General features: G+C 51.1%; 3 protein-coding genes across 3 annotated transcripts; 2 read left to right on the forward strand and 1 right to left on the reverse strand.

Moving 5' to 3' along the window:
• Window positions 1-762: 762 nt before the first annotated feature.
• On the reverse strand, window positions 763-1924 carry spt3-0 (SAGA complex subunit spt3; the record flags this gene model as incomplete). Its single annotated transcript, XM_032022339.2, has 3 exons — window positions 763-768; window positions 820-1602; window positions 1650-1739. 3 exons carry the CDS (start codon window positions 1737-1739, stop codon window positions 763-765), a joined length of 879 nt encoding a protein of 292 aa, XP_031880811.2.
• Window positions 1925-3667: 1743 nt separating this feature from the next.
• On the forward strand, window positions 3668-7656 carry CGGC5_v015380 (Protein TANC1; the record flags this gene model as incomplete). Its single annotated transcript, XM_066153249.1, has 8 exons — window positions 3668-3972; window positions 4071-4462; window positions 4525-4603; window positions 4658-5847; window positions 5911-6501; window positions 6547-6680; window positions 6726-7443; window positions 7496-7656. 8 exons carry the CDS (start codon window positions 3668-3670, stop codon window positions 7654-7656), a joined length of 3570 nt encoding a protein of 1189 aa, XP_066007396.1.
• A 1182-nt stretch (window positions 7657-8838) lies between these two features.
• cefD1 (Isopenicillin N epimerase component 1) lies at window positions 8839-11190 on the forward strand (the record flags this gene model as incomplete). The annotated part of the gene is made up of 9 exons (XM_066153250.1): window positions 8839-8848; window positions 8969-9094; window positions 9147-9657; window positions 9703-9773; window positions 9818-9879; window positions 9934-9981; window positions 10031-10644; window positions 10699-10896; window positions 10947-11190. 9 exons carry the CDS (start codon window positions 8839-8841, stop codon window positions 11188-11190), a joined length of 1884 nt encoding a protein of 627 aa, XP_066007397.1.
• Window positions 11191-11351: the final 161 nt, after the last annotated feature.

Here is an 11351-nt window from a genome sequence, read left to right on the forward strand (position 1 = left end):
TCAATGGCCTTTAAGACCTTCACGTCATTCGTCATGTGACGTCGCGGGGTCAAGCTCCGGTAATTGGCGATGGCAGGAGCTTAGGAACTTCCGAACGTGGTGGGGGAGGACGGGAGCTCCTGTCCCTGCAGCAGTCACACAGCTTCCTGGATGGAACCCCTTGGTGAAAGAGAACGCTTGCCAGTGAATCAAATCAAACAGTACTTCGGGACGGTAATGCAATTACTGCATCGTCTTCGGATATAATTCCCAAGTCTTGTCTTGGGCAACAGACTGCTGCACAAACATGACATGAGAGGGAGCTTCCAGGACGGGAAGGTGGGGTACAGACGCACGGCCTCCATATACACATCTGGGGCCTCCACTTTCATCAAATTCGATTGGTCAAGGTGCCAGAGTGGTTAATGGGCTGCCCTGCTATCAGTTCTCTGATGTCAGCTTAGGCAGTGGCTTCGGTCGCGCAGGTTCGAATCCTGTCCTTGACGTTATCTTTTGCATTTTTCCCCGCTCTACTCATACGTCGTTGTTTTCTCAGGCACTTTTTTATTTTCATTTTTGCTTGCTATTTCTGCTGCTTATTGTTTCATCAATAAAGTTTGGAGACTTTTCTTATGGAATTCAATTTGTAGTCGGATCAATGAGGATTACTGATGAGCATAGCATTCAGGTGTATTCGTTGAACTAAGAAGACTCATGAGAACCTCAAATAACCGCATGTTACCCGCTATAAGCTATCATGCTTCACGCAGAAACTCATTCCAATCATAGCTGCAGTCATATTAGCAGGCCCTCCGCCCAGTTCAAGAAGTCCGCACTTACCAGCTTCAGACCAGATGTCCACGCAAGTCTTGTCCCATTCAACAACGCTCGACTCTTCTTTGGCCGTCCTTGCAACCTTTGAAAAGCCATCCTCACATGTCTCAACTCAACCGGCTTTCTCGCCCCTTCAAGTTCCGAAAACAAGCCCCTTTGCCGCTTCTGCACTCTTTCGGCACCGACTTGGCCATCGAGATACGCTAGCTCCTGGGCCTGCACCTTCAACGCCTCTGCCGTAAGGCTTTGTACCATTTCCGAAGTCAAAAATCCCAGGATATCCATGACATCGTCATTGGGCTTGTTCTCCGCGATGACACCTAGCCCGCACCACTCCCTGAAGCGCTTTGCCTTACGGTATGTGAGCGACGCGTGGCGGTACTCAGACCAAGTGGCGTACTCGGCCACAGTCATCTCCCTTGTCCGCTCGTCGTTCTTGCGCAGCTTCTCCAGCGCGGCCTCGCTGCTGGTGATGTCGGTGATGTCCTCCGGCGCCTCTGCGACCTGCTCGGAGAAGAACGAAGACACATCCCACGGGAGCGAAACGGCGGGGAACTTGCCTTTGGCTGCGGGGGTCTCATCAGTAGGCGCGGCTTCTTCCATATCTGCTTCATCGACGAAGCCCTCCTTTTCGTCCGAGTCTTTGACTGTCTTGCGGATGGCTTTCCAGGTGAGAAAGGTGCGAAGGCGTTCTACGCGGGCGGTGTCGTGGCGAAACTGGAAGATGAGGTCGTTGTTGGAGAAGACGCGGGAGCCGCGGCGGCTGGCGAGGTCGTGTGCGGTCTTCAGCTGTGAAGCTGTTAGGTGCGGATAGGGGACGGGTTGATGAGCTGTACCATGTGGACGACTTGTTCGAGGATGATATCTTCAATGAGCTTGATGATTTGGATTGACACATCTTGGGTTTCTCCGGCGATGTACATCATCTAGAGATGAGCCAGATAAGTTGAGGCAGAAAAAGTGACGGGCAAAATGGTGGGTCTGTAAGAGAAAGGGACGAAGTAGTGTATGAGAAGTAATCAGAAAACAAGTATGAAAGGATGGATGTAGCGTGACTGAGAGGTATCAATGGGCTTACCTGTTGAATTTCCTGCTTAAACTTGGCCTCCATCATGGAAGCCTAGATAACAACGAAGTCCGGGAGGTTCAAGACAAGCAGCAAGAACATGTAGCAATATGAGAGGGCTGGGTAGACCTTCGCAAGGAATGGATGTAATATTGACTGCATTACAATCGACCTCAAACAATAATCATCTGCAGTATTTCAGGATCATCACGACTGCTCGTGGTGTTGTAAAATGCATGTTGGGCATTTTATACTGGTGCTTTACTGCGTATAAGTGCGAAGGGGAATATTTGCACTGTAGGAGCTGAGGGTGCTTGGAGCTGTAGAGGAATGGGGGAATTGGAGAGAAAATTCGGTGACCCAAGGGCGCGGGGACAGGCCTACTTCGATAAAATACGGCGGCAGAAGCTCGGCCCACTGAGAGTGTAACCCCTACCCAGATGCTCTGATCAATGATTGGCATTCTTCAACCTCTTCCCCCCACTCACCTCACTGACACAGTGCACACACCTCATCCAGCATGCCTCGTCTTACGTGATGTACCTCTCTCACCCTTTCCCTCTCTGTCCCTAGGTGTATGTATTCTTGGACGTCAGTACGTCTCTATACTAGATCCCAGACTGTTCACGAGTTACGCAGCCAAATATTAAGAAATGTATAGTGAGCACGATGTCAAGAGAAGCAACTTAAGGTGAATGAAGGCACCTCGCGAATAGAGACAAGCATCAAGCGCAATTACCATGACGTGCTACTCCCCCTTCGACGTCACCATCGTACGGGCATTTGAGAATGATAGTGTGTTGCTTTTATAGGACCTTCATGGTTTTCTTTTCTTCGTGAGAGTCTTTTCTTCACACCATCCTCGACGAGACCCGAAATTCCAATATGCGGCTTGGCGGGCTTTTGAGGTCAAAATGAGCCGTGTTGGGATCATGCAAGTATGGCGCCGCGAACACGTTAGTGCCGATTGCTGTAAATCTAGGGTGCCAAGATCTTGAACCCAAACAGGATTGGGTGAATCTTGTAGCAACCGGATCGCCCGAGAGCGAGCATGGCAACACCTGCTGTCCGACGGGCGTACTAAATCTGCCCGACTTATTGGATACTCGGTCCATCATCTGCGCATCTAGATCCCACATTGCACTTTGAGACCTGCCGGAGCTTCTCAAGCGAGGTAGTCCGCATGACAAATTTTCACACATGCGTCCATTTCTTTCACAGGCGACTTTGTCATTGGCTTCGGAGCCTCGTCAGCACGCCTCGTTGGGTAGCTACCGTTGTTATTGGCTCCTCTGTGCGGTCCTTTGCGTACCCCTGTCCCCCTTCCTCATACATACTTATGATTCCCGCTCGTTCCGTTCAAATCTTTTAACTGGCTACATGCGAAGTCTTTTGCATCGAAGCCGATCTGGAAGCAATGCAGTCTTTTCTCCCCTACGTACAAACGCAAATTGCGAACCCGCAGCTTGTAGGCAACGGAAGCGGGGTGAATCGCCTGGATTTTGGTGATGGATGCCTCATTTTGGAGCAGGAGTTTGCTGAGTTGAGATCACAGTCGTACGAAATGTCCCAAGGACGGGTGCCTTTTGATTAAGTTAAAGAGCAAACATGGGTCTCAAAGTGCTTCCGGTTCTAGTCAATTGTCTCTGCGATCGTTGTTGATTCTGCTCAATCTTTCGGCCAAAATTTGGAGTCGTAGTCGCAATCTATCGCAATCTATTCAAGTTCCCCAACAGCTCTAAGATAACTTCTCATTGGTGAAACCAACCTAGATCCATGGACCCCAATATGCCATCTCCGGTTGGGGGCGGTCGGAACTCATCGCCTTTCTCATTGGCGAGACTCGCAACACAGGCGGGCGGTGCATCCAGCTCTGCAAATCCTTCGCCGGTACGCGTCAATGTGCATGGTGGAAGTTCAGCTGCTGAGTCCCCAGTCTCCATTGGGGCGCTGGCGCACCAGTCAACTCGCACGCACCTGGACACAGAATGGGAGTCGATGAAGAAGGAGATCAAGTACCTCTACCTAGATGAAGACATGCCGCTCCAGGATGTTGTCAGTGTGCTGTCAAAGGAGAATGGCTTCCACACTAAGTATGTTTTTGTTTCAATTGTATGTATCTTCGGCCCCCAACGTGGGATGCATTCATGCCGCCCAGCCGCGAACCCACATGGCTGACATCGTGGCTTAGCGTCAGGATGTGCAAGACCCGTCTTAAACGCTGGGGTTTCACAAAGAACAATAGCAAGAATAGGAAGAGCAGTTTTCGCAACGAGACGAGGCCTGTTAAATCGAGGGGAATCTTTAAAAGGTTTGCCGATCGCCTACAGAATCAAAACGGTGCGCGTTTCCCAGTCGCGCGCTCTACGAACAACGTGGAAGATGCCAGATCAACTTCCATTTTCGACCCAACCTTCAGCCTCAACCATGTTTCTCCGTTCGGAGACAACACAGCTCATTCTGCAGTGGCCACTATATCGGAATTGGATACCACCAGTCATGGCTCAAGCGGGTATTGCGAGGTGGAAAAGATGCTCGTGGATGAGTTGCCATGGAAGGGCATCTTGGACGTCTCTGACCCAAGTGAGTGAAGATCGTATGCCATGATTCCATGTTCCAAGGCCTGTACCTAACTAGCCATCAAGTCCCCGTTCCTTCCTATGAATTGACCTGCCCTTACCGCTTTGGAGAAAAGAGATTCCGCTGCATCCAGGACCATGATAAGTGAGTTGAGACCCCTCCATGCTTTTGGTTGATGTCCTTACTAATTAGTCACAGCGGTCCCACATCAGAATGGGACTCACTCGGGTTTGGCTCTGATATCAACCTGTCAAGTCCGAAGCCATGCACATCGAATTGCATGTGTAGAACGTTGGACCCCGCCTACTCTTTCTCGTTCCTTGTAAGGATGAGTCGATATGGAATGAGCGTCAAGTTCTTCAGCGATGCATTGTGGGCCGAGGTCGTGAATGCCTTGCCACGATGCCACAAGCCCCGAGGGGATGACCGAATGGTTGAAGGCCAAGTTCTTTTCGAATGCAGAGAGCATCTCACCATGAGGTCGCAAACCATCCACTCAGAACAGCTTTCTGGCCTGGCTCAGTCAGGAAATCAATCTCCGTGGTTGGAACTGGAGCTTCTCCTTCATGGGCTTTTCGACCACCCAGCCTTCCGCCAACACCAGACGCATGCGCGCCAAAACGACCAAAGAGAGGAAGAATGTAGCTCACCGGATACACCGTCGGATGTATCAACACCACGGTCCGCTGTCTCTCTGGGATCAAGTCTGCTAAAAAGCTTCAATCCATGGAGAAAGTTGCGAGCGCAGTGGAAGAACCGCCGGGGACAGAACAGGCTGGAAGACAAGATCAATAAGCTCGATGAAGTGTTTCGGAACGAATGGCTTCAGTACGAGGTCTCTCCAACCTCCTCTAACGAAAGCGAAACGATTTGGATGAACGGTAATCTCCAGGTTGAGATTGCCGAAATGGCTGACACTTCAATCGTGCATCACCAGTTGAGCAGCCACGTTACGACCAGTCCAATGCAAGAGTTGGATGGCAGCCTAACCCAAAGGTACGAGCTGTACTCCGAAGCTTCTTCATCGGTTTTGTCAAACACAGATGGATCACCAGTAGATGAACAACACCAGATGGATCTGGACACGGAGTACAACACCTCTTTTGATGGGTCGGGGACAGAAGTGTCTCCCTTGGAAAGCTTCTTCGACGGCGAAATTTGCGAACTCAACTCTCGTGAACTGAGGACCCGCGAAGAATTCGAATTATCGAAGGCTAAAAACACAGAGCACAGGCCATTCACTGTCAGAGATACCAATGTCAGCCCTACAATGGCAAAGAAACTGTGTTGTGTTATACCAAGTCTCACCGACCGAGCGATGAACGCTGCCAGGACCGAGGACTCCGATTTTGTGCAAGCACTGCTTGAATTTCTCAAGGATCACGATGGTATGTCTTGCAAAGATAGCACGGCTATTATTACTGCGAAGTTACTGACATGGCATGTAAAAGTTTTGGATGGCAGCAGCCAAGGCTCTCTGATGTCTGTTGCGGCCCAGGCTGGCAATCTCCAAGTTGTGCGCGCCCTGCTCGACCGTGGTGACGATATCAATCAGACTGATCGCCGAGGGGTCCCGCCAATATATGCAGCAGCAGCTCGAGGACATGTCGAAGTCGTAAGCCTTCTTCTGCAACATGGCGCAACTGTCAACAATGATAGCGGGCAACATCCACATTCACTTTTGGGGGTGTCTGCAGCAAATGGTGCCCACGAGGTGGTTCGACTCCTTCTAAATCAATACCACAGCCCGACAAGGAACAAACGTATGGACCTCGGCAACTCTTCACTGGTCTGTCGTCAGAAGGACATGGATGAGGCATTGGTACTCGCAGCAAAATCTGGAAGTTCAGCCACGATGGAAGTTCTACTAGATTATGGGGCAGATGTCGACCTTCTGCTACAAACACCAGCATCTGAACTCACCTCGGCTTTAATCGAAAGCGCGGCACTGGGCAACTACAAAGTGGTCAACATTCTACTACTGACCAGGGTTGACGTGAGAAGTCTGGATCACCGAGGAACGCCACTGAGCGCCGCTATTAGTAATGGACATTATGCCGTGGCCCGATTATTACTAAAACACTCAGGCGGACAAGTCCTAGTAGCTCTTCAGCATCTCAGATCTTGCGGCAAACGACACCAAATCGGGCGACTGTTCAAAATCGTGTCCCAGACACAAAAGCAACCTCACCTCGGCAACACTTTGCCTGAAACAGGCTTGGTAACTACCAGTATGGAATGCCTACGAAAACATTTCCTTCTTCAGCATTCGACCATGCTCAGCGCTTCCTCAGCATCATGCACCAAGTTCCTACAACTATCATGGCTATATCCTTGTCAGAAAGACACCTGGGCTACTGCAATCAACTTTATGCAAAACCTATCCAAAGGGAAACATCCAGCTGGAGTCCATGACACAATTCCATTCCTCTGCCTTTCACGGGCAATGGTTGACACGCTTCATGAGTTACATCTTGCCGACTACAAGCATGACTTTGACGCCGATATACCCAGGTGGCAGATCCTTTTCATGGGCGGTGATAAGACTGATGATTTGGAGGCTTACCGAGATGCTGTGTCATCGATGTGGGGAGTTACCTTCGACTCTCACCACGCGCGGGACTCCAGAGACTCAATTTTAAAGCGATTTCGGGATTTCGCCGCAACGTTAGCTGACAAGGCGGACCGCATTTACAGCAAATCACCCATCGGCATCCCAGATCTGACAATGTCCGAACCAATTGGCCATGCCCTGCATGGCTCTACCCACGAAAACAGAAGACAACCCCTAGATACAGGAGAACTGTCAGAGAGGCAACGAGAGAAGCTTCCATGTAAACAAACAACCCCTACCAGCCAGCCCGAAGAAACACTAGGCCGGACAGCGACGGGCGAAATCGATAGCGACCCGACGCTAGTAGACTCTTTGGCCACTTTTCTCATTGCGAGCGCAGCTTTTGCCATCGTTATCGTATATACGCAAGGTAAGAACTTTGAGCCGCCCGCGATTTCCATTCCTCCGCTAACAAGCCAAAGTTATCTCAAAACTGTCGAAACTCTCGCTTTCATTACAAGTAGATTTTCCCAGTATCAGAACACTGACTCAGAGATACGATCTCTTTGAGAGCGAAGTGGTCCACGGTATTGATCTAGTTGGGATTGAAGGTATTTGCGGGAATCAATATGGCTGGGTTTGAACAATTCATCGTCTCCTGGCCTGCGATCAACGCGAACGTATTCAGGCGCCAGGCTTTTCTTACCCGCTGGGATCGGGATTTCAGTCATCTAATGTAATATCACGAATGAAACGTCTCAATTAGTACGATTAATGATAAGCTAATATGCCACGCTCTCGTAAACACTGTTTGCACGACATACCGACCGGTTCAAACCGTCCCGCCTTGGAGGTGCTGAATTAAGGTGCTGACGGCAAAGTGGGGCCGAATCCGGGACGCCGACACCGGGTAGCGGAGGCTGACGCCGAGAATCTTCGGAATCAAAATAGTGCCTACGGAATGGTCGAAATAGTAATCCAAGAGCTGTGTCCGGACATTCGGCCCTCCCACGTCCGACTGCTTCGTTCTCGCGACGTTCCAGAAGCTGAATCCCTGAAAGCTCAGACGTCGGACGAGACCAGCCTCCCCCCAATCAAAGCACCCAAAACACGAGACTAACTGATCTTCCGCCACTTCCCGTCTCGCGAATGCGCGCAAAGGCAGGGTGCCGGACCTCTTCTACCCTCGGCAACAAACGGAGCAAGTTCGCAGAGAAGAAAGTTACTTGGCCCCAGGCCAATCATGCCTCGGCGCTGCACCCCCGCGCTTTACTCCAACATTGGCTGCTTCCCGCTAGTCGAGGCCGGGGGTTGGTGTGGGCCAAGGTGGGTGAGTCGGTGGACACAAACCGTCGTTGTGTTACATTCTCGCTTCGCCTTCGCGAGGAGACCATTTGCCGGTCGTCTTTTCCGGTGTTGGAGCTTGGGAGCTTGGGGACATGGAGCACGGCAAATAATCCCTAACATTGGGGATCCCAAACACGGCGAACCCGGTGTTTTCCTCTGACTGCCCAATGATACTCGCGACTCTTGCGAGCTCCACGGCAAGCTGGCGGGGTTTTTGATCTCTCCGTCCCCCACGTTTCACAGGGATCCAGCTCCAAGAGTCGGCCCTGGGCAGCAGTCGAGGACACTTTTTACCGTTCGGCTCGACGTCACGAATGCCTACCTCGTTCCGAGAGATCCCCTCAACCTTCTAGCCCTCAACTTTGTAAAACCCCAAACACCATACTGCGCGCGTTTGGCGTTCACCGGTGTGCGATTCCGAGTTTCCAAATAGACAGACGATCTTGATAGATAGAGCTTTCGGACTCCATCTGAAGATATGGCGCTCGGTGAGATTCCCCGCCATCACCAGCCTCCAACTTGGTGGTGAAAACCTTCCGTCGCGTTCAGTCAATCACGACCTCGGGTTTTACCACGAACATTGAATCAATATGTTAACACCGGAACAGCAGCGGCAGCCGCAGTAGCTGGAGGCGTGGCCTTTTCTTTGTATCTTGACGCGAAATACCATCTCTCGAAGGATATTAATTCACTCCGAGGCCGCCGAACAGTCGTCAGCGCAATTGAAAACGCTGGTAAGTTACAAGTCTATCTCACAGACGAGCAGTAGCCTTACGGATATATCAGTCAAGACCGACCGCGTTTCTCCCTACTACATCTTCGAACAAGCAGTCCAAAAGCACCCCTACGATGAGGCCATCTGGACGAGAAATGGAAGCGTCTCGTGGAAGACCACCTACGATCGTGTCAACCAATATGCTCAACTATTCCTCTCTTATGGCGTCAAGCCCGGACAATTCGTCGCTTTCTTCATGCAGAACTCCCCCGACTTCGCTTTCGCCTGGGTAGGACTACTCGCTATCGGTGCCGCACCGGCCATGATCAACTACAACCTCACCGGCAAGGCTCTTCTCGGCTGTATTGAGATCAGCACGGCGAAACTTGTCCTTGTGGACGGATCAGCGGAGGTCGCGGCGAAGTACCAGGACGTAAACACCGAGCTCGACATGAAGGGGATCAAGCTTATCAACTTGGCCGAAGAGAAGCCGAGGGTCTATCAGATGGATCCGGTACGGCCGCATGACAACCTCAGGAAGGGAATGATGCCAGGTGACGCGATGGCTCTTTTCTATACCAGGTAAATACTGCAAGGATCCTCAGTGATATTGACTGACAGATGTAGCGGAACTACCGGTCTGCCTAAGGCTGTGCTGTTCCCTGCGGCCGCCGCGGCAAGCTTGTCACTACAGGCAAGTACTGACGAGACCGGCTTCGTTTGCTGTCCAGAAGCTAATTAGATCAGAATGATTTGGGATTCCATCCGACTGCTGGTAATAGTGAACGATGCTATATCTGCATGGTATGTTTCTGTTCACGCTTCTTGTTTCGGAATACTTCTGACCATCGCCTACAGCCATACTATCATGGGACCGGCGGCATCACGATGATGTCACAGATACTTGTGAGTGTCTTTCCCATCCTTCGAAGACCTCTTTCTCACCACGATTTAGTCGGGATCCACAGTTTGCATGGCTCCAAAGTTCAGTGTCTCGACATTCTGGGACGACATTCGGGACTCTAACGCGACCTGGTTCGTCTACGTCGGCGAGACGCTGCGATACCTCCTCGCCGCGCCGCCCTCTCCGCGGGATAAAGAACACAATATTCATGCCGTCTTCGGGAACGGTTGCCGTCCAGATGTCTGGAGGCGATTCCAAGAACGATTCGGTGTTGACACCGTTTGCGAGTTCTACAATAGTACTGAGGGTGCCTTGGGGCTGCGCAACCTTTCACGAGGAGATTTCTTTGCCAACGCTGTTGGCCATCACGGCTTGCTACTTCGACTCAAGTACAGAAACATGTATGTTCCTGTCGCCATTGATACGGAGACTGGTGAAGTCCAAAGAGATCCTAAGACAGGGCTGGCGATCCGGATGTCTTATGAGACTGGCGGAGAAATATTGGTAGAACACCCAGGTGAGAGGGCGTTTCCAGGTTATTTCAACAATCCCGATGCAACGGACAAGAAGTATGTGAGGGATGTCTTGAAGAAGGGCGACATCTTCTACCGCACTGGTGATTCTCTGAGACGGGATGCTGATGGCAGATGGTTCTTCTTGGATCGGTGAGTTCCTTTCCAGATGCAGCCGATGGACATAACCTGACATGACTTGAAAAGACTCGGGGACACCTACCGGTGGAAGGGTGAGAACGTGTCTACAGCTGAAGTGTCGGAAGTGCTCGGAGAATACCCCGGTGTGAATGAAGCAGTTGTTTACGGCGTTTCCCTCCCTGGCCACGATGGAAAAGCTGGCGCGGCAGCTCTGGATATCGCTCCAGACAAAAAGGCGTCCTTCGACTTCGCTGACTTCCTGAGGTACGTATCTCATCCTAAGACCCTTGCTTCTTTGACTCTAAGACTTGTAGGTACTCGCGATCCCGATTGCCACGATATGCCGTGCCCATTTTCGTTAGGCTGTTGAATGCAAGCCAAGCCAGCCACAACAACAAGCAGAACAAGGTGCCATTGAAGAACCAAGGCGTTAACCCGAGCAAAATTGAGGGTGGTGATCAGCTTCTATGGATTGAGAAGCACGGCAAGGGGAACACCTACGTTCCATTTACGCAGGACGACTGGGACAACCTCGGGCAGGGTCGAGCGAAGCTGTAGATGGGCGAAGTTCTTATTCCTTACAGATACTTATTCTACTGGACATTTGACGATGATTCCTTCAATGAGCACGTGTGAAGTCTTCAGCATCTTCCTGCGACTGATGCAGTGATACCGCCTCGGCCGCTAGCGACCATCCTTGGCCGAATCATACACCGCTT

This window comes from Colletotrichum fructicola (assembly GCF_000319635.2).
Source record: "Colletotrichum fructicola Nara gc5 chromosome Unknown KSG_Nara_v1_contig09, whole genome shotgun sequence".
In the NCBI taxonomy this organism is placed as follows: Eukaryota; Fungi; Ascomycota; class Sordariomycetes; order Glomerellales; family Glomerellaceae; genus Colletotrichum; species Colletotrichum fructicola.